Source organism: Heterocephalus glaber, unplaced genomic scaffold (genome assembly GCF_053883595.1).
Source record: "Heterocephalus glaber isolate CG9 unplaced genomic scaffold, H.glaber_assembly_v1.0 deba00001504, whole genome shotgun sequence".
NCBI classification, from domain to species: Eukaryota; Metazoa; Chordata; class Mammalia; order Rodentia; family Bathyergidae; genus Heterocephalus; species Heterocephalus glaber.
The window spans coordinates 15639613-15662894 of record NW_028258324.1 but is presented as its reverse complement, the minus strand read 5'-3'; the positions used below and the strand labels follow the sequence as shown (position 1 = coordinate 15662894).

The window sequence follows — 23282 nt, the reverse complement described above, 5'->3', positions numbered from 1 at the left end:
AATGAGTGGTAGATCTTAAATTTAAATCCAGCATGACTGCAGACTTGGATGATACTGTCTGTCCTTAACTCCTCACCTCACTATTCCCAAATATACAAGACGTTATGGAGATAAAGTCATGCATAAGCAATGACCCTACCCTTAAGGAGTGTCTATTCTAGAAATCAAAAAGAGATGTGTGTACAAATGTACCATGAGTGGTTAAAATGAAATCTAAAGGGTCCCCTAAGAAAGAATATTTCAGACTAGGATAATCAGAAAGGTCTATTGGTGGCAGTAGCTTTTAAGTTGAGTCCTAAGTCTTCTAGCTTTTGCAAGATGGAGGGAGACATTTGGAATTGAGGATTCAGTGTAAGCATCTTAATCATCTTTGTCCCAGAGTGCCTAGTACAGTGTCTTATTATTTAAAACTGTTGCTGAAATGTTGAAGGAAATATCAAAACAGTTCTTGCCTGTGCTTTTTAAACTGGGATTTGTGCTTTGGGAATATATAGAGGTATATTGGGGTTGTTCAGAGTTCCTTGGCTCACTCTCTGAATATCACTTTTTCTCAATTATCAATTACGACATTGTTCCAATACAACACATGGTTTATAGGTATCCAATTTCTATAAGTATTAAATGTTTCATCTTATGTGAAAGTCCCCACCGTGGTTCCTGGCACAAGGACCCTTCATGTTTGTTGACTCTGAGGAGACAAGAAACAAGTTAAAATTTGTGATAGCAATTAGTGGGGCAAAATCCAGAAATGATTGACATAAAAAGTTCTACTTCCCTGAAACTAGAATGAAATTCAAAGCTGATTGTTTAAAGTACAGAGTTTGAGAAGAAGAGGAAGATACAACAGTAGAAACATTTTCAAGGCAATTGAAGAGGCAGGGAGCTCAGATCCTGTAAAGTGAGAGATAAAGGTGGTCTATATTTGTGTAGAAGTAAGAAGAGTTGGAGGTAGTCATTGACCCAGTTTTGATCCAGAGATAAGAGGCTTGTGCAGTATTTACTTTGTTTCAGGAAATTCTCTCCGCTAGATCTTCATTTTATATTGAAAAGTAAATTTCTGTGCCACTCATGATAGTTGTGGAAGATGACAGCAATGAAGATGTACCTCAGCTTGCCAAGAACTTTGAGGTTGTGTGTAAGACCTGTTGAAGAGGAAATAATATTTTAAATCAGTCTTTCTCAACCTACTTACAAGGAGGAATTAAACCTGCTGCCCTAGAATATCATTGTGAATAGTGAATTAACTTTTCTTCTAAAATGGGATCCTTGGGATAATTGAGAAATAATAACTATCATTTTCTTTTCATAGTTCAGATGAGGAATCTGGCTGAGAAAAAGAAAAACTTTTAAAATACTATTTTTTTTTTGGTACCGAGGATTGAACTTGGGTCCTTGCACTTTCAAGGCAGACGGCGGAATCACTGAGCTAAATCCCCGGCCCAATATTACTATTCTTTGACTCAAAATATATTTTTATTTTTATTTATATTTTATTTAAAACTGCTCTGATTTTTCAATAGGTTTGTGTAACTTAAATTCACGAAAATACTGCAGACATTCCCATTTGACTCCAGAGGTCTTCATCAGTCTGGATATAACTCTTACTTCACCTTACTTGCATTTACTAATTTTTTGACAAAATAAAATCTGCTTTTCTCTGAAGAACTCATTTAATACTGTGGCTTAAAGTTATTAGAATTGCATAAATAACACTTCTTCAGAATATTTTCTGGTATGATGCTAATGATATGGGCACAGTATTGTGAGTTAATAGATATTATACACTTATTAACTAGATAGTATAAACCAAGGCTTCTCAAAGTGTGGTCTGTATTTCCTTACATGTCCCCATTACTCTTTCAGGAGGTCCACAGATTAAAATGATTTCCTTTTTTAAAAAAAAAAAATGATTTTCTTAGTAGTAAAAAGCTATTGGCTCTTTTCACTGTGTTAATATTTGCACTTATGGTATAAAAGTAGTGAAACGTACACCTACTGGCACAGTGGCTAACAGTATATTCTTCATTGCCGCGTAGTTTTAAAAGGCCAGCTTCATTTAAGAATGTCATTAGTAAGACAGTAAACGCTACTGTTACTACATCTCAACACTTTAAAAAAAAATACTCTGTATGATGAAATGGGGAGAATGAATAAAACACTTCTGTTGCATACTGAAGTATGGTGGTTATCTTGTGAAAAACACTTGGCATTAGTTAAAAGTTTAAGATGTGAGTTTTACTTGAAACAGTGGCTGAGAAACTGTGGTTATTCAACCTTATCTGGTAGGCATATTCTAAAAACTAGAAGTTAGCTGGTCCCTGGAGTATTTGTTGCTAATGATAGCACTGGAGCTTTCAAGTGAAAATTAGAATTTTAGAGAACATTTATCATGAACTTGAAGGATATCTGATAAAGACTTATCAGTTGAGGTAGTAGGTAGTGATATTAATAAATGTAATCCTTTGATAGAGTAAAATGAAATGTGCCAATATTTGGAAGATCTTCATTACTGAATAAGCCAGTACCTTCAGATGACTAAAGTGTGATATAAAATCATACGTGACTGAAATACCCAAAGGACTGACCAGTAGATTTTAATTTAACAAAGTATAAATAGTTCATTGATACAGTTTCAGATTCCAAATTACAAGTATCATTTAAGAAACTCACATCTAGAGTTTTAATGTGGTGTCAAAGAAAAATATCCCGTTATTTCAATGATTATTAAAATATTTCAGCTACATATCTGTGAGTGGATTATCACTGCTTTTGGTATACATGAATCAAAACTATATCACAACATACTGAAAGCATAAACATGAGAAAACAACTGTCTTCTATTAAGTCAGAATTTAAGAGTTTTTACAAAATACGCACTATTGCCACTCTTATTAATTTTCTTTTGAAAATAGAACTTCTTTTGCTTCTCAGCCTTTTGGCTTAGTACAAAAAATATAACTTTCTAAGTATGTAAAGGGGTACTGAGAACTAAAAGAACTACTGCTATAAATAAAAAAATTTTTTAATTCTCATTTTCTTCTATGTATGATTGAAGAAGTGTTTTAGACTTAAAACTATGTGCACAGTTTTGCAAAGTAAAGGAATTACTTTTTAGGCCTTCTTAATATACTATTTGCAATTGAGATATCAAAAATGTTTTATTTGGCTTAGAAATTTAACTATTTTAAATATTTTTTCACCTTAGCCTCTTCGACTTGATATCAAGAGAAAGCTAACTGCTAGATCTGATCGGGTTAAGAGTGTGGATTTGCATCCTACAGAGCCATGGATGTTGGCAAGTCTTTACAATGGCAGTGTATGTGTTTGGAATCATGAAACACAGGTAGAATTTTTTAAAAGACTTTATTAAAAATAAAATACTGTATTAGGACAAACAAACAAAAATACTGTATTAGACTATTTGTATAATGAATAAGAAAAACTATCATAAGAGTCCAGTAGCTATATGCACACTGCTTTCTCAAATTGATACAAATTATTTTAAATGGCAACTACATTTATGAGGGTATTTCTTGGAGATATGTTATTTGTGATATTTAAATTTAGTAACTCTGATGTAGTAGTATTAGCTTTTCTTTGAAATTGGGGAAACTGAAGCTAAAATGTAAGGCAATTTGCTAGATAAAGCATTTCATTGTCAATACTTAATTTCCCATTCTAACTATCTTTTTAAAAAAATTAATTAAGTTTATTGGAACACTTTAGGTATACATCATGATCACATTCATCACAGGGAATTTGTACCTGTACATGATATATCTTGATTCTTATTTTTTCCCATTCCCCTTCCCTCCCTTCAACCCTACTTCCCCTCCTTATTTACAAAAGCTTTGTTTCCATTTTTTCCTTCTTTTCTCATTTTTTTCTCCCCCCCCCCCCCGCCCCGTTCCCCTACCCATTTGAACATTTTCTTCCTATTTCATTTTATCTATTATACATTTTGGTCCTTATTTACACTTCAGTTTTTCATACCAGAGAAACAATGCAGTATTTATACATGTGTGTCCAATTTATTTCACTTAAGACTGTGGCCTCAAGGTGCATCCATTTAACTATAAATGTCTCAAGCTCAACCTTTTTTATGGCAGAATAGTACTCCATTGTATTTTTTAAAAACCCACATCTTCTTTATCCATTCATCCATTGATGGGCATTTGGGCTGTTTCCAAGATTTAGATATTACACCCTGTGTTGCTGTGAACATGGGTGTGCATATATCGCTGTGGTATGATGCTTTTAATTCTTTTGGGAAGAATCCAAGAAGCGCAATACCTGGGTCAAATAGAACTTCTAGTTTTAGTTTTTTGAGGAATATCCTTACTGATTTCCTCAGTGGTTGCACCAGTCTACACTCCCACCAACAGAGGAAAAGGGTTCCTTTTTTCCCCACACCCTCACCAGCATTTGTTGTTGGTTGATTTCTTGAGAGCCATTCTTTCTGGAGTGAGATGAAATCTCAGCATTGTTTCAGTTTGCATCTCATGAAAGACTAGTGATGTTGAATATTTTTTCATATATTTATTTGCTGTTTCTACTTCTTTATCTGAGAAGTGTCTATTCATTTCAGATGCCCATTTTTGGATTGGGTCTTTAAATTTGGGGGGTCTGATTTTTTTCAATTCTTCATATATTCCAGATAAAGTCCTTTGTCTGAGGAACAGCTGGTAAAAATTTTTTCCCACACTGAAGGTTGTCCCTTTGTTCTGTTGGTGGTTTCTCTTGCTGTGCAAGAGCTTTTTAACTAGATGAGATCCCAGTTGTTGATCCTTTGTGATAGTTCCTGTGTGATTGGTGTTTTGTTCATAAAGTCTTTGGCTACACCAGTGTCTTCAAGAATTCTACCTATTTATCCCCAGATATGTAATGTAATGATATACAGGTAATTTTCAAGAAGCCATATAGAAATAATTGTAGTTAGCTTTTGACTACAAGTATGATTATGCCTGTTATAAATTTCCATAATGTGTATCTCATTCTCTTAATGTTCCAGTCTTTTTGGACTGTATTTAGTATTTCCTAGATGCGAAAGTATCATTAGCACTCTGCCATACAGCTATGGGTCTACTTATGTAGTATTTATCTTCAAAGTTAAGTTCTTGAAATCCATATAAAATTTGCAATTGAGGAATTTAAGATGACAAAAATAAGATTAGAGAGCTAAGGTTGGGAATAAACCTAAAAATACCCTGACGCTATTATACTCACTATAGTGCACACTAAACTATGACCCTCATCAGTGGCATTTTGTACATATTAACATTTTGTTCTCTACTGTATCCTAGTACCTGTGTCATTATCTCATACATAGTTAAGTGCTTAATACTTATTTGCTGAACTAAAGAATAAAAAGCATTCCTTTCTCACTAATTTAAAATTGCTGTTCTTTGCAGTTTCAGGTCTTTATTGGTCTTCCTCCTCCTCTTTCTCTGCCTCTCCGTTCCTCCTCCTCCTCATTCTCTCTCTCTCTCTCTCTGTCTTTCTGTCTCTGTCCTCCAATCTGCCTTTCTCTGTCCTCCCAACTATTTAAAGTATTTCTACTTTATGCCTAACAGGTTGGCGTCTCACCACCCTAATTCTTCCCGGAGAGTCCTTCTGTTGGCTCACTTTATACATCTGTTAGTATTGTCATTTCACTGTCAAATGTTCTTAAACCCAGGTTTACTTCCCGTAGTTTTCTCTAGGCTTTGATATATCTCTGTTTTATCTGGATATCTACTTTGCCTCCTTTTTCTCTTGTTCCCTTTTCTGCCCTCCTACAGCCTGTCTGCTTCCCCTTTTGTCATTAATCTCATTGGTAATTTTATGTTTAATGTTCTTCTTTGCTCTAAGAATGGAGATTCTGTGAGGACAGGAATCTCCTAGTCTTATTTCCCACTGTTGCTTCAGTGAATAGGACACTACATAGTATGAGGCTCATGGTAGTTAACAGTCTTTATTAAATGATTGATCTTTGGTTCTGCCTGTATTTTCCCCTCTATCACCAACAAGAGTTATTTGTCATTCATACATATCAAAAGCAACATTTTTGAGAGAGCCAAAAGGCTTTTGGAAGTAAATTCAAATGTGCCTCAATTTAAATAATGAGATAATTTACAATATTTTATGATTTGAAGCCTTTTAACCATGTTAATCCTTAGTGTATTTTATATAAATTGAAGATGATATTATTATGAGCTTTATATCACAAGATTGTTAAAAGGATCAAATATTAGATAACATTATATATGAGACCTATAAAGGGCTATGTAAGTATTAGTCCTGACTTTCCTAATTCACATGGGACATATGTATATTTGAGGGTATAGCTTTTCTTCCCCCTTAGATTGTTTAGCCCCAGAATGTGGAGACCATTTCATGTGTCATTTGTACCAGCCACAGCACCCAACATGGTAGGGAGCCATGATTGTTCTGCAGCTGATTTATTTTTATTGTTCTGCATATCCTGGGATTGGGTGGCTCCTCCTCAGTTTTCATGGATTTTTTTGCCATTTTATAGATTGCATATTCTGCTAATATCATAGTCAACTAGTAGCATTTGTGTAGGTGTGCACTGCTGTCTTCATTTGTTGAAGCATTGACATCTGGCCTAGAAAGCCAGAGTGGGCTCAACAGTTTTTGTGAACCAGTTCCTAATGATTCTCTCAGTGCACATGGTTAATAAACCAAAAGATTGTATTATATTTTTTAAATACTTCATTATTGTTTTCTAGTACAAAGAAAGGGATTGAAAAAAGATAGTTTGATTTCTAGAATTTTAAGAACATGCATCAAAGTGGGAACACAAAGAGGTACATTCATCTCTGCTCTTTCTAGGGGTTCTCCGATTTTTCTGCCTTTATCCTGTATAGCTAATACACTTGGAGCAGCTCAAAAACACATCTAAATCACTTAAGTTTTCATACTTACTGAGGAAGGAAAAGCATTTGTATGGGAGTCTATTGCTAAAGCATGCAAAAGAATTGTATCTTGTTTATGAGTCACAGCTGTGGGTTCAGTTTTAAAAAGAAGAAACCAAGAGTTAAGAGTGAATTCATTTAGTAAGTGCCAGCCACTGTTTTAGGTTCTGGCCATATAGTGGAGAAAATGATTCCCACTCATAGGACAGAACATAGCAGGGAATATTGAAATTAAACATGCAATTACGAGGTGCTGTTATAAAAGGAAAGTATAGGTTTCTATAGCAGGGCTTCTAAGCAGAGGGAATGGGAGCAAAGATCGGGCTGAGAGCTGCAAGGTAAAGCTAGATTGTGAGAAAAGGGCCAGAGAATAGGGAATCTGGAATATCATCTTGTGGACATTTGCTTTCCCCTTTAAAGACATTTTAATTATGAATCTATTAAGGAAAAGGTAATCAGGTTATTTTTTTCATTTTAATATTGAACTTTCATATTTTAATCTGAGAATATTTTTAAATTAGAAATGATCTAAGAGTTTGGATATTTTAAATAAAATAGAATTTTCAGTTACTTTTTCATAGTTCAATGTGTATATTGTTAAATTTTAAAGACACTGGTGAAGACATTTGAAGTATGTGATCTTCCTGTTCGAGCTGCAAAGTTTGTTGCAAGGAAGAACTGGGTTGTGACAGGAGCGGTAAGTTATTCTTTCAGTCTCTAATCCCATTTTCTGATTTGGTCAACATTATGTAAACTAGTTACAGAATTTTGATTCCTGATTTGTTTTGTTAATGCAGTGTTTTTTGTTTTGTTTCGTTTTGTTTTTTTGCGACAGGGTTCTGCTATGTAGTTTAGGCTGGCCTTAAACTCACTGTATAGTCCAGGCTGGCCTCAAACTCATGGAGATCCTCCTGCCTTAGGCTCCCAAATGCTGGTTGCACCACCACACCCAGATCAATTAATGCAGTGTTTTGAAGCATGGACGTTGTTTCTTGAGTCTGTAATACCGTGTTTTATGAAATTTACTTCATAAAAATGATGATGGTTTGTGCATTTCCATTGCTAGGATGACATGCAGATCAGAGTGTTCAATTACAATACCCTGGAAAGAGTTCATATGTTTGAAGCACACTCTGACTACATTCGCTGTATAGCTGTTCATCCAACCCAGCCTTTCATTCTGACTAGCAGTGGTAAGAGATGACCTCTTTTGGTCATATGCATCTCTTTGGGCAATTAATTTTCATTCAGTGAGATACACTATTCTTTACCTGCTGTTACCAGTAGAGTTTTAATTCTAAGCAGCTCTTAAGCCATTTAAATCCATTATTGTGCTATTGATGCTGCTTGCTTTTGTATTTCAATGAAATATCAGCTGTACTTAGGATTATATAGCAATTGCTCTGATTCCTGTCAAGGAAGACCTGAAGGTCTAGCTGTTTAAGCATCTGCTAAGCAGAAAGCTCATTTACATGCTGAGGAGTTGTTCGCAGATTGCCATAGACCCTACTCAGTTTTATCTTTGTATTCAGACTAGTTTGTTCCTATACAGTGAACCTTTGGGAGGGCAATTAAAATGAATAGCACTGAATTGGCATTACTGCTGAGTTTCTTTTAGTTTCTAAATTAAATATTGAGAACTTCTTAAAAACCAATCTTACAAGAGCAAATGCTTATTCTCAATTATCATTACTATCATTATTCAATCACGTGTAGACTCTAATCACACTTATATTATTCTTTTCATTCTTTGAAGCCCAGTGAGTTCTTTATAATAATTTTTTCACAACTTTTTATATTTGCTGTTAGTAGGCTATTTTATATGGACTCTTCTGTCTAGTTATGTTTATCCTTAGGATAAATGAGGATTTGGGAACATCTTTTTCAGTATGATTTTGTTTCTTTAAATCACAAAATGTGTGATTTGTATTGTTTGCTGCCTTAAAAGACACAAAGATTTTGTGTCTTAGTTCTGAAATAGAAAAAGGAAGTAGAAATTGTAACTAATTTGAGGCTTTTCTTTTGGCCTAGATGACATGCTTATTAAGCTCTGGGACTGGGATAAAAAATGGTCCTGTTCACAAGTGTTTGAAGGACATACCCATTATGTTATGCAGATTGTGATCAACCCCAAAGATAATAATCAGTTTGCCAGTGCATCTTTGGACAGGACCATCAAGGTAGGGGGCCGCTCTGTGTGTACATTACCATTGCTAACGAAGTACAGTTATGTGGGTGTTTCACTATTGACTATCCAGAAAGCTACTTCTGCCTTAGAAGTTTCTTTCACAAGTTCATTTTGAAGTCAAAATAGTCTCATTTTGATCCAGAAGGGCATGTTCTATTTAGAATATTGTAGCAGTCCTCTTACAGAAGGAGCATTTTTCCATGTGGAAGCAACACATTGTTAAGCTTTTTTTGCCTTCAGGAACCCGGAATAAGAAAAATGATGTGATCTTCTTTAGGCTATTACTTTACTCTCCTTAGTATATTCGTTGTTGACCTCAACTCATTATTAATCAATTTCACACTGGAATTCTTTGCTTCCATTTTCCCTTTCTTACTCTGTTACCCATACTGCAACCAGTATTTTTCCCAACAATAGATTTCGTCTTACCAGTTCTCAATGTGAGTGTAAAGTCCAAGTGCCTTAGGAGTGCCAAGGCTAACCTGCACTAATGTTATAAGACATCTGTAACCCTTGTCTCCTCACCATTCTGGAACCTTCCCTTAACCAACTCTTCCCCTCACCTTGAAGTTTCTTTACTCTCCCTTTTTGATTTATATTCCTCTAGACAACACAGATTTCAAGGCTTGCCACAAATACTTAACTCTGAGAAGCTCTTGTAAAGGCATCCACTTCAGCTGTGGATGCTCATTCCATTCCTTTTGCTTCTATTAATACCTTTCTCACATAGAGTCATAATTAATGTTTTTGGAACTCTTTATCCTCTGAAATACTAGACACTTGGGGAAGGAACTGCATGTTTTCCCCTTCTCCCAAATAGGCATTCAACAGCAAACAACACAATGTTTTGCTTGCACTAGATGCTTAATGCACATTGCAGTGAGTATAGTCATTCTTTTGCCATTATATTTAAAATCTCCATAAGCATAGATATAAAATCAGATTAATCTTTGCTTACGCATTTAATTTCATATAACATATTTACTGGTTTTCCTTTAATTTATATAAACTGTACACATCTGAATATTTTAGGGTTTAACTTTACTTTTTTTTACCCTTTTGGTGGAACAAAAATTACCTTTGGCTTAAGTAAAGTTTGTCACATACAAGTAAGTGGTAAATATTTGTTTACATAGCTTTAAACTCTCCTCAGGGCCTTCCATACAGTAGACAACCAGTAAAATATTTATAAAGATAAAGCTCAGTCCTGTAACTTTTGACTAATTTTCTGTACTTTAAATTTTTTAATCAGTAATTTTTTCCTTTCAGTACACTTTACTAAATCCACTTTCATTAGCTTTGTATTAAATCTCCCACAGAATCATTATCTGCCCTTAGAGTAATGTTTCTCAGTGTTAAACATCTAGATCCTTGGGCTTCACTGTAGATCAACTGTACGTATTCATAATCTCAGGATAAAGCCTGGAGATTGCCGTTTTCAGAGAACTTCACAGTGATTCTGCCTTGATTATTGGAAAGTCAAGTAAAATGAGAAGGAACTAAAACAGATAGGTGGGGAAAAAAATGAAAGCTTCTTAGCTTTTCTCTCCTGGGCTTTGGCATTGTATGTTGCATGTCAGAAGTGTGATGGATCTGCCTTCTGAAAACGAAGCTCTCTACTAAACTGGCTGTTGCTCTCTGAAGGTGTGGCAGCTGGGCTCTTCATCACCAAACTTCACTCTGGAGGGACACGAAAAAGGTGTGAATTGCATTGATTACTACAGTGGTGGTGACAAACCATACCTCATTTCAGGTGCAGATGACCGTCTTGTTAAAATATGGGATTATCAGGTACACTTTTTTCATTATCTTACTCAACATATATTAGATACATTTTTTCACTGTTTCTTACAGGGCAGTTAAAATTTGGTTGCTAAGCTCTGTTCATAGTGTAAAAATTGTGGTCTCAGAATTGTATAAAAATGAACACAGAGCTAGGGATGTAGCTCACCAGGAGAGTACGTGCCTCACATGTGCAGAGGCCTGGCTTCAATCTTCAGTAATGTTAAAAAAAAAAAACAAACACAAATGCATGTCAAGATTTTAAAAATAAAATGCTAGCATTTTTTTTTCATTTAATAATTGTATTGAGAACTTTGAACATTTTAATGTTATACATCTTGAGGATTCTCACTGGCAGACTTCTATTTTATATTTGAAAATAAGCAGGTCAGTGATTAATTTCATGACATAGCTATGGTACAAGCATTTTTCCACACAGAACTCTCATAAACCTAGTTATGAACTCTGTTACTATACTTTTTCTTACATTTGTTTTTTGTCTCTCACATCAAAAGTTTTTATGAGCAGTAGAGTCTAGAAAGCCAGGTTTACTTTGAAACTTTAAAAAATTTATACATGAATACAGAAGAAACTCATTATGCTAAGAATTTGAAGAAATAACATTCATATGAAAACTTAGATGTTTTAGTGGGTTTTTCTTTAAATACAATAGCTACATTTATCTGTTCTATGAAACAAGAAAACATCATGGATACTAGGTAATTGTTTTAAAATTTTCTACATTGGATCTATTTAGATTGTCAAACCACTATCATCATAATGTATCTATGCATTGAGAAAATTAAGGATAAATTACTTATTTTTCGCTACTAAAAATGTTTTCTGTGTCTTAATTACAGAATAAAACATGTGTGCAGACACTGGAGGGACATGCCCAGAATGTGTCTTGTGCCAGTTTTCATCCTGAGTTGCCAATCATCATCACAGGTTCAGAAGATGGTAAGTTAGAGTATGTATTTATTCCTATGCTTGTAATTATTCAATGAATATTTAAACTGTGTAGTATTTCCACATTGTAATAGGAAGTTTCTAGTTATTTTGATATTGCTATTAGAGTACTAGTCTTAAGTTACCAAAGAATAAAGGGGCTTTATCATCATTATCATTCTAATGTACTGTATTTTGATTCTATCACTTAAGAGGACAGCCAGATATTCTAGAGAAAAACAGAAAAAGCATGTGCTTTAGAGTTAAGTCTAGGTTCAAATTCAGTCTCTGCTACTTCACAAATGTGTGGTATAGACAGATTATGAAATTGGAAAATAATGTCTACTTCCTGGGATTATAGTGTGAGGGTGAGCAGAAATCATACATAGAAAGCATCTGACACATAGCACTCTACCCAGGAAATGCTATTATTATCTCACACTTAAAAATCACAATTCCTAAGGTTAGTTTCTTTTATAAGTTTCTGTGATTATGTTTGTTACTTTGTAAAAATCAGTTAACAATTATAGATCAAAAAAATTGGTCATTAAAGTTGGCCATAAAATTAGAAGTATTTTCTTTTTTTGGTACTGGGGATGAACTCGGGCCCTTGTGCCTTTGAGGCAGGCAGCGGAACCACTGAGCTAAATCCCCGGCCCAAGTCAGAAGTATTTTCTGTTGGAATAGAAAGACTTCATGTGGTTTATTCACTTCATTTTTTATTTTTAATGTTCATATCAAAAGGTAATATTCACAATTTTCTTTTTAGGAACAGTGCGTATCTGGCATTCAAGCACCTACCGGCTTGAAAGCACATTGAATTACGGAATGGAGAGGGTGTGGTGTGTGGCCAGTCTGAGAGGGTCTAACAATGTCGCTCTGGGCTATGATGAAGGGAGCATCATTGTTAAGGTAATTCTACTATCTAAATAAATGGACAGAGACAAAGCCACTTTCCTTATATTTCAGTACTGTCACTTTCCAAGATAATCAATATGGTTAGTTGGCACTTCTTTCATTAAGCACTAGAGGTTAAGCAGTGATGATTTAAAGTGAAGAAAGGAAGTAGACCTCTCTATTAAAAGAAAAAAATATCTGTTTTGTTGTGGTTTTGTTTACCTTTTCATTTCGTTTGTCACTCTTCCAGCTTGGGCGGGAGGAACCTGCCATGTCCATGGATGCCAATGGAAAGATAATTTGGGCCAAGCACTCAGAAGTCCAGCAGGCCAACCTAAAAGCAATGGGAGATGCTGAAATTAAAGATGGAGAAAGATTGCCACTGGCAGTAAAGGATATGGGCAGTTGTGAAATATACCCTCAGACAATTCAGCACAACCCTAATGGGCGGTAAGCCATCATCAAAATCTCTCTGAGCTTTTGTGTAAGTTAGAGCAGGGGCTGGCCTTTCTGGCCTACAGCATGTTCCTATGGTAGGCATCTCCAGTCACTGCTCATTGAGCTTTTGCCCTCCCTACAATCCCCAGCACAGCTGCACATAGCCATGCCAGTTTGTCCGGTCATTATGGAAGGTGCAGCAGCTGAATAATATTGTGCTTACTTTTACTTCACATGTGTTGCATTTAAGCTCTTGTCTGCCCCTTTGGGGGCAAGGATCATGTCTTATCTTAAGACTTAGTATGTGCTAAGTACTTGCTGATTCATTGCTCTTCAGAAGAAAAACTGAGGTATGTGTCCTTTGAGAACATTTGGGGATTGCTAATAATTCTTTTTTTCATAATCTGAACTGTTAGTTATTTCCCTTAACATTTATAAATCACCAAACATTTTTGAGAGAAGAGTTCCTAAAATGATAAATTTAAACCTACAGAACTTTAAAAAGCTCTAAAAAATTATTTTATAATAGGTCTGGGCATTTTATAATGCTGTCTTGAATAGTAATAAAGACAGTGTGCTTCGAGAGTTCAATAAATGATGAATTTAACATTTGTAATATAATTATCTTAAGGTTAAGAATGCATTATAATATATATTTCTCTTCTGTCATAAAACATCCTCTGTTGTTAGGTTTCGTTTTACCTTTGGCAGTGGTTAGATAGCAGGCAAGAGGTTCTAATTGCTCACTTGAAGAGAATTATTTTATGTCTATTGGAAAATTTTCATTGATTATTCAACATTCTATTTTTATTTAAATCCCTTTTATAAATTTAAGTCACTAAAAACTAGAATGATATGTTTTTCTTCATTTGAACGATCAGCTTCAATGAAGATAATCTTTCATTAATGAGAAAGTGCTTTCCTATGGTGTAAATGTCTTGAGCACAGTGCTAATACCAGGTACTCAGCAGATATGTGGTGAATAATTGAGATTCTCCTGCATTTTCAGCCATGCTTACCTTCCTTAGATTATAAGAGAAGGCCATGTGATAACATTTTTAGCAATAACCTCATATTCATAATTTGTTTTTGGATTTGTTGCCCTGAGTATTTTTGTCTAACTCTATTTTTAAAGAACTATATAACTTCAAAAGATTTTAAGTTGTAATAATTGACTGAAATAACATTTGTTATTAGAATTATTTTACCGAAAGAATGAGTATTGTTTCTCGACTTCTATATGTCGTTGGCCTGTGATTCTCTCCCTGACTTCTATAATTTCCAGGTTTGTTGTGGTATGTGGTGATGGGGAGTATATCATCTACACTGCAATGGCCTTGAGAAACAAGAGCTTTGGGTCTGCCCAGGAATTTGCATGGGCCCATGATTCTTCAGAGTAAGTTTTGGTTATATGATAACTAGATTGCCCGAACTGGTAGGTGCGTGTGCTACTCCAAAAAGATATTCGCAAGGCTCAGTGTGGTCTGTGTTTCTCTATGTAGTTAGTATCAAACTGGGTCAGTCAGGCTGGTCTATTCCATTAAACTGAGGACACAGCAGCCATTTTCTATGGCAGTACCTGGTCCTTATGAGCTTAAGGCAAAATGGGCCCTCAAATCTAGTCCTTTTGCAGGCCCTTCATAAGACATGGTCTCTTAAGATGCTGCTGGTCTTTCATGAGCTAGTTGGGAGAGATGCTGTGCTGTGATGTTATCTTAATGAGAACTTTATTGTGTCTTTTAAAAAACTTATTTTCTTGGGCTGGGGATTTAGCTCAGTGGTGCCACTACCTGCCTCGCGTGTGCAAGGTCCTGAGTTCGATCCCTGGTACCAAAAAAAAAAAAAAAAAATCAACTGATTTTCTTGAGGTTTCCCATCTCCATTCCATTCTTCACAAATTTTTGTCTGAATTCAGAGTATTCATAAAATATTCACAGTAAGAGCAGGAGTGATCATGTAACTGAATTGTTTTACTATGTGGTCACTGACTGGTTCCTTTTTAATTTTTGTTTGTGCATGTAACAAATATTAGGGCTTTCATGTTTTCAGACCACAGCTGAATTACCTCCTCACTGTTTTGTTGCCCCAAATTTCCTAAATATACATACATAGTTCTTTATACTCAGAAGTAGTTATTAACTTCAGTAAAATTATGGTTTGTGGATTGCCTTACATCTCTGTATACTTCTTCCTCTATTTTGATAGTTCCCTCTTTTGAGGTGTATCCAGTCAGGAACCTGCTCAGCATCTTAGTTTTCCTAAGCAAAGCACTCTGTAGGTCACTTCTCACACAACGTTAATATCCAGTCGTAGTCATGGCTCCTGTTATAGAAAGAAGCCTGGATTAATTTTCTGTTAATCAACAAACACAGCTGACTAATGATCTACTTGTCACAGTTTTTCTTAAGTTTTTTTTTTTTTTTTTGCAGTACAGGGGATCGAACTCAGGACCTTGTGCTTGCAAGGCTGGCACAGCGCCACTGAGCTAAATCCCTGGCCCAGTTTTTCTTAAGTTTTAAAAATCAGCTTTACTGAGTTATAATTGATACAGAGCAACATGTACATAACCCTACATTCAGTGGATTTGGACAAATATGTGTAATCTCACCACCAACACAGTCAAGTTATAGAATATCATTTCTACTCCCTACAATTCTTATTTCTCTTTAATAGTCAGACCACCTCCCACCTACCCAGGCAAACACAGGTCTGCTTTTTGTCAACATACAGATTTAATTGTCTTCCATGGAATTTTATATAAATGGAATCATATAGTATACGCTCTTGTGTCTGGCTTATTTTGCTCAGCATATTGTTATTGAGATTCATTCATGTTGCTTGTATCAGTGATTGTTTCCATTATTTGCAGAGTAATATTCCATCATATGACTAGACCACAGTTTGTCTAATCATTCACCTATTGTTTTTTTTTTTTTGGTACCGGGGATTGAACTTGGGTCCTTGGCTTGCGAGGCAGGCGGTGGAACCACTGAGCTAAATCCCCGGCCCATCATTCACCTATTGATGAACACATTTGTGTCATTTCCAATTTTTAAAGTTAGTTTGTAACCCCTAATTGTGTAATACATAGTATATCCCATTCCTTATATTTTTCCAACTGTAAAGAGTTCTCTTTACATTTCTCTGATACCCTAGGAAAAATTACATCCATGAATCTTCAAATATTCCTTTAATATTTTTGTATGATTAATTACTCAAAAATATTTGAAGATTTTTCTAATATTTGGTGGAATTGTGGTTTATTATATAATATGCTATATTTGCCTTTTCTTTTTTCCTCTCAGATATGCCATAAGAGAGAGCAACAGTGTTGTAAAGATATTTAAGAACTTTAAGGAAAAAAAATCATTTAAACCAGACTTTGGAGCAGAAAGTGAGTGCCATTTACGTATATTTATAGAACCTTTGTAATGGCTCAAAAATATCTAAGCAAGATCTTTTTATATTCTTTTAAGGTATCTATGGAGGCTTCTTGTTGGGTGTCAGATCTGTAAATGGCTTAGCCTTCTATGACTGGGACAACACAGAACTCATACGCAGAATTGAAATTCAGCCCAAACATGTGAGTTTTTTTCCCTCCACTGTTTTTGCAGTGAGTGATGAGTTCTGGGTCCCTGAAGCCAAGTTGTGTCCTTATACTCTGCTGTCTATTTCGTTGTGTTGAACACAGTGCCATTTACCTTAACATTGCTGAGAAAATCAGAATTGTGTTAGTTGAATGAAGCAGTAAACAGATATTTGACAGGTATAAAAATGTATACAAATTTCAAGTGACATATTTTAAGTGGCTTTTGACAGAAGAAGAAAGCATGCTTTAAAGACAAGAAGCAGTCAAGGTATTCTTGACTTGGAAAGGCCTGAAAAACTCCCCCCTCATTCAGAAAGCCTTTTCACACTTACTTGATGAAGGCTACTCAAGGCTCAGGGAGCTATCCAGTAACAAACCCACCTTTGAAGTGCCTGCTGCTTTGACAGCTTTCATGGTCAGGAAACTTTGCTTTCAGACAGGCAAACTAGCCTCCCTGTGGTCCTGGTTTTGTCTTATAGTGTATGGTGATAGTGGCCCTAAGAGGGGAAAAAAAATTGGTGGTGGGGAGCTTTACTCTATGTATGAAACATAGATTTGTGTATATACATACCATATATATTTGCATTATATGTATGTTTTAAAAGATATACACTGTATCTCTGATGAAATTTCTTTAGGGTAAGTGATTAGGGAAAAAAAAAAAAAGGCTCCAAATAGACTGTTGCTGCTCTCTAAATTACACATATCCAGTGATTCTGGCCACTCCCCTCTGTTTCCCACTCCTCTTCCCATTGTTAGGACAAATAGAATATCCCTGTCCTGTCCGCCCTCCCGAATGTATGTAGAAGTATGCTACATAAAATTGTTAAGTGCATAGTTAAAACTACCTTACTATAAGATTATTCTTGTAAGAAACAAAATATCTGCAGTTTGTCGTATCCGCTTAGAAATTCAAATCAGTTGTCTGTGTTTGTTGTGTTACAGATTTTCTGGTCTGATTCTGGAGAACTAGTCTGTATTGCCACTGAGGAATCATTTTTTATCCTTAAGTATCTGTCAGAAAAAGTTTTGGCTGCACAGGAAACACATGAAGGAGTTACTGAAGATGGCATTGAAGATGCCTTTGAGGTGATTGCTTCAGTACAACTTTAGCTTTGTTTTTAAATAATCTATAGTCTTACAATGGACCACAGATTTTAACATTTTATTATAAATTAGATTTGGGGAGCAAGTATTTAAGGGGTTCTGATGAAATGTGAAAAATTAAAATCTTGGTTCAAAAGACAGAATCTGAAAGTAAATATGTTTAAAAAATTTCTTCTTTAATCTTAGGAAATCTTTAGACTTATTCTGATATCTTCTAGTGAGGCAATTTGAAGTTATTTTGGTTCTAAGACTGTTTAGTCAGAGAGTTTTAAATTAGTTCCAAAATGGTAACAGTAAATCATCCATTGTGGAGATGTCCTATAAGAGCTTATGAAATACTTACTATTTAGTTTTATGTGTATTAGGAGATTTAAGTTAATATTTTTTTAACTCATAGTTTTGAACCTCATGACATTCAACTAGGAATCTATTCTTGAAGAAAAAAGATACAAATTCTAAGGAAATAATTTCTTTATTGAAATACAATTTTACTTTACATCCATTATTTTTTATCTTATCACTCTTGAATATATTCTCTTGTTATTGTCAGATTTCTAAAGTTGGATAAGTTAATAATATTATGTCTTTATTTTATTTTTACAGGTTCTTGGTGAAATTCAGGAAATTGTAAAAACAGGGCTATGGGTGGGCGACTGTTTCATTTACACAAGTTCTGTGAACAGATTAAATTACTATGTTGGAGGAGAAATAGTCACCATTGCTCACTTGGACAGGTAGCTGAGTATTGTTTTGTTTTTGTCATAAGTATCCTAAATTTTAAAGTGTGCTTTTAAAGCACATTGGCTTGTAGCAGTAATAGGTTGATTTTTCCAAGTTCTGGTTTTAGTAGGTTGCCTGTCATTAACCAAAATTGCATTAATCAAATGGAAAGATTTAGAACTAGAACCAAGGGGCATGCGTGTGCATGCTTATGCTTATGCTTGAGCTTACGCACATAGATTTGGGCTTCTGATTTAATATCTACTTTTCTCGTAGGACAATGTATCTCCTGGGCTATATTCCTAAAGATAATAGGCTTTATCTGGGTGATAAAGAATTAAACATCGTAAGTTACTCCCTGCTGGTTTCAGTTCTGGAATACCAGACAGCTGTCATGCGGAGGGATTTTAGCATGGCTGACAAGGTCCTTCCTACCATTCCAAAAGAACAAAGGACGAGAGTTGCACACTTTTTGGAAAAGCAGGTAAGAGGCTTTTTTTCTTCCTTGATTTTTAAAACCATCAATTTAAAAGAATATTAGTATGGATTTGAAAAATGTTATTTTATAATCACCATTTCTTATGGTGGTATAATTTCTCTTGTCATTTTAAGGCACCTGTACAGCATATGGTATGATCTCCTTATAGTCTTCCTGCTCCTTTCTCAGTGTCCTTAGTATCCCCTTAAATGTTGGTAGTGATTTCTTAGTCTTATCTGTGTATCTCTTTTCCAGTCTCTTTAATATTTTTATTTCTGTATGTCATTATTCTATCTCATTTGCCTTTTTTTCATTTTCAAATTGTAGCAAAATGCACATAACATGAAATTTACCACTATCAACATGCCTTTTTCTTTCTTTTTTTTTCTTTCCTTTTTCTGGTAACAGGGGATTGAACTCAGGACCTTATACTTGCAAGGCAGGTGTGGTGCCACTGAGCTAAATCTCAGGCCCAATATGCCTTTTTTTTTTAACATAAAAATTTTTAAGTCAAAGCATACTGTATAGAGTAATTCTGCAAAGGTTAAGAAAAACCAGGCTTCTCTTGTTTCCCCTGTCCCCTTTCTATTCCCAGAAGTAATTGCTTTTAATTCTTTTGGTACATTACTGATTTCTACATCTCTAAATAACATGCCGGCGCAATAAGCAATTTCTTCATTTTTCAGCTTTAGGCATTTCATATAACTTTCCATTCTATAGGAGATGAGGGTTTAGCCTTCTTCCTTCTCCTCCTCCATCTACCACATATATACCACTCTCTTACCACTTATCCTCCTAGAATAGTTGTATCATAATTTCAATTATTGGCATTTGATATTTATATTATGGCTGTAAATACCCTGTTCACATCTGAGCCATATTGTGTACTATGACTTCCTTTCCTGTAATCACTTGTTTTCCCTGAAGTTCATAATTGCTGGCTTTTTTCTTTGCTTAACTTTCTATATACTTACAATAAATCGTCAGTAGACTGCTGGCTCTCCAGATTTTGTTTAGTCTGCCTCAGACTGAACTGTATATCCCCTCACCATCATGTTGGGGCTTTTGCTTGCTTGAGGTGAATCTATTATTGTCTATATCTCATCTTCCCTGGTTTATTCCTGCATTTTGGTGGAATATGTTCTTCAGCAGTTTGCTTAGAAAATGTTTATTTATGGAGGTAAGTTTTTTGTAACATTCACTATCTGAAAATGCTGTTGTTCTACTGTAAACATATTTGACCATTCAACTGTGAAGAATTCTACAGGGAAAGTAATTTTCTCTCAGAATTTTGAAGGCCGTCTAGCTTCTAGTTATTGTTGAAGTTTAAAGGCGTTTTTATTCCTGATTGTTGGTACGTGATCTGTTTTTTCTCTGGAAGCTTTTCGGATCTTGTCCCTTTTATTCTAAAATGTTTTCTTTCATTCTTAGATAAGGTCTTTTAATAGAAAATGAATTCTTCATTTCTAAAGAGATTTTCGTAAATCATTCTGTGGTGACTTCTGTGTTTTGTGTATTCTTTCTGTACTAATCAAGTGTTGGACCTATCACACTGATGTTTTCTATCTTCCTGATCATCTGAAAAAAAAATTTTTTTTTAACTAGAGATTGAACCTAGGGCCTTTGTGCTGAGGTACATCCTGAGCACATTTATTTTTTGCGACAGGTTTCTCTAAGTTGTGTAAAGTTGTGTAGGCTCTTTGACTCTGTCTGACCCTCCAAGAGTGCTAGGATTACAGATGTGCTACTATGCCAGGCTGAATATTTTTGTTTGTAGTTCAGAAGTATCTTTTCCTCCTACATGTATGTTTCCTTCAACTTTTTTTTTTTTAATTGATTTGGGTTGATCTCTCTTTCCTGTTAAGAGATTTTCCTCAGGTGTCTGATGATCCTTGGACTCTGATTTAAGAGGGACATATAAGCAGTAGATCTGAAGGTCTAAGTTTGTAGTAGGATCTGTTGGATGTGGACTTCACAGTAAGTGAAGTAGTTGCCAGTTGACTAGAACCTCCATCTCAGTATCTTCATCTAATCACTTTTCATATATTCATTTAATGAGTTTAACAAACACGAGTATACCTGGCATTGTTCTAGGTAATGTATAACCTTTGTGGGATTGACATTTTAGTACTTTTCAGTCCTTCCTCCTTGGGCTGGTTAGGTTTTAAAGAGAAGCTCCCCAGTCACCATCATTCTGAGGGCTGAGTAGAAGACAGCTGGAAGTCTCAGAATTTAGGATTTCATTTAGTTTGCATATCCATTCTCATAACCTCCTGTTTTCCTTTGATATTCAATCCTCCTGCCTCCTGGGTTTTGCTGGGTATCCTCCAGGCCCTTTGGTTGAGTAAGTCTAAAGAATAGATCTGATTTCCTTGTGTGTTGGGATAGAAGGGACAGAAGTGATCTGGAATATCAAACAATTTAGGTAAGTTTTTTTGTTTTTTTACCACTGCCCTTCTCGATACACTGTTGGCAATTCTAAGTGTGAATCAGGTTATTTCTATGCTGTCTTCACCCCTGATGTAGGATTTTAGGATTCATTTGCTCTATTATCTTTACTCAACTAGCTTTCTATCTTCCAAAACTTTGTTACTCATGTTTCCCCTCCTTTTCTAGTATATCCTTGAGAGTTTATGCCTTTAAAAAACATTTTTTAAAAGTCCCTCTGTCATTTTAGTAATGATTTGAGGGAACACAAGTGTGTATTTAGTTCATCTTTTAATGTGGTCTGCCCTTGCCTATATATCTGACTAGTTCCACAGATCTTCTATCTTTGACTGTTTTTATGTTGTCCACATCAATGTTAGTGAAGTGATCCATTTTATTTAGAATGTCTGATCACATTGTACTCATGGATGGATATGGCAGCTTGATAATCTGAAGTTAAAGCATTTCAGATAGAATAAAACCATCCTGAAGATCTAGCTGAACAGAATTGAACTCTGAAAGCTCCCTGGCTTCTGTATCCTGGCCATCTCATACTGAGCATTCTCCAGTTTGAGGAAGAGGTTAATTAGCCCTGAGCTTTTCCTCTAACACACCACCACATCCCTAGAGCCAAATTACTTGACCTTTAGGGCTCCTCCCCCCGCCAACACACACCAATACTGTTGGTCTTGGAGAAGCTAATTTAGTAGTTGTTAGTTGATTTTAAAGCCTGTTCCTAATGGCTTATTAGAACATGGAAAGGAAATCTTAGGCTTTCTGTCCTTTGGGATACTTGCTGATAAATGAATCAGACAGGAGACCAACACTAAAGCCATAGGGAATGACACTTGATCAGTGTCTGGGCCTGAATACAAAATGTTTGCTAAATGGTCTACAGATGACAGGCACTTAGAACGTTCTTATATTTGCCTCCATTTTCTTTGCTTATTTGTTGCCATAATCTCATCTGTAAAATGAGGCCTAGACTAGATGATCCCGAAGGTCCAGCTTTGTTGAGATTACTAGAAACTGAGTTTATACTGCTATGCTTCGCTTCTTATGAAGTGACTCTTTAACTTTTCAAAAATCCCTCATCATTTCTATTTTTTAGTTTTACTTGAATTTATCTAAAATTAAGCCAGCTCCCATTATCTGAACAGTAGGCATTATGTGAATATTTTACCTTCAAGGTTTGTACTGTCCAATTAATCTAATGACTCCTAATTTTTGTCTTCTTATAGCAGGCTCTTAATCTGTTATTTTTAAGTTAATTCTGTCAGCAAGGTTTTGTTTTTTTTTCTGAAGGGGAAATGGATGATGTACTCTTAGGTACTTGCACTGTATTTTATAGACACATTTTTGAATGCACAAATCACAACATACATGTATTTTTTCTTTTTCTAAATCTGGTTAGGGCTTCAAGCAGCAGGCTCTCACAGTATCCACAGATCCTGAGCATCGTTTTGAGCTGGCTCTTCAGCTTGGAGAGTTAAAAATTGCATACCAGTTAGCAGTGGAGGCAGAGGTAAGTATTAATTCATGGCTTCTCAAAACTGGTGGAAAAGTCAGTAGTACTTCTGTGTATTTGTTGGAATGTTTTGGTAGTTAGGTTTTTCACATGGAAATTAGTGACTCATTTTGGTGATATTATTGTTTTTTGGTCTTTTTCAAAGATGCATTATTAATCTTTGCATAAATTAAATGGATTATATTCAAGATAGTCTTAGCACTGTGATTTCTGTAAGAAGTGTTTTCCCATCTTAGTGAGATTTATTTTGGAAAAGTAAGTAA

General features: G+C 35.2%; 1 protein-coding gene and 1 long non-coding RNA gene across 4 annotated transcripts in view; one reads left to right on the top strand and one right to left on the bottom strand.

The window, feature by feature from the left end:
- Copb2 (coat protein complex I subunit beta 2) overlaps positions 1-23282 on the top strand; it is a 28327-nt gene that overhangs the window by 1907 nt on the left and 3138 nt on the right. The window contains exons 2-16 of the mRNA XM_004834337.4: positions 3206-3343; positions 7528-7614; positions 7984-8110; positions 8949-9097; positions 10750-10896; positions 11748-11847; positions 12605-12747; positions 12983-13182; positions 14456-14566; positions 16476-16564; positions 16647-16753; positions 17705-17848; positions 18470-18600; positions 18863-19070; positions 22906-23016. Coding sequence (XP_004834394.1) covers positions 3206-3343; positions 7528-7614; positions 7984-8110; positions 8949-9097; positions 10750-10896; positions 11748-11847; positions 12605-12747; positions 12983-13182; positions 14456-14566; positions 16476-16564; positions 16647-16753; positions 17705-17848; positions 18470-18600; positions 18863-19070; positions 22906-23016 — 1992 coding nt within the window. The remainder of the gene's footprint in view (positions 1-3205; positions 3344-7527; positions 7615-7983; positions 8111-8948; positions 9098-10749; positions 10897-11747; positions 11848-12604; positions 12748-12982; positions 13183-14455; positions 14567-16475; positions 16565-16646; positions 16754-17704; positions 17849-18469; positions 18601-18862; positions 19071-22905; positions 23017-23282) is intronic.
- On the bottom strand, positions 548-23063 carry LOC110347135 (uncharacterized). 3 transcript variants are annotated; one of them, XR_002391568.2, is made up of 6 exons: positions 17141-17319; positions 15344-15492; positions 12955-13066; positions 10646-10785; positions 1002-1142; positions 548-688 (listed from the first exon to the last, which is right to left on the bottom strand). It is a non-coding gene; the product is annotated as an uncharacterized LOC110347135 (long non-coding RNA). The 3 variants fall into 3 exon arrangements; XR_015440830.1 differs by lacking the exons at positions 548-688; positions 1002-1142 and adding an exon at positions 22875-23063 and having other exon boundaries at positions 10598-10785; positions 17141-17256; XR_015440829.1 differs by lacking the exons at positions 548-688; positions 1002-1142 and having other exon boundaries at positions 10598-10785.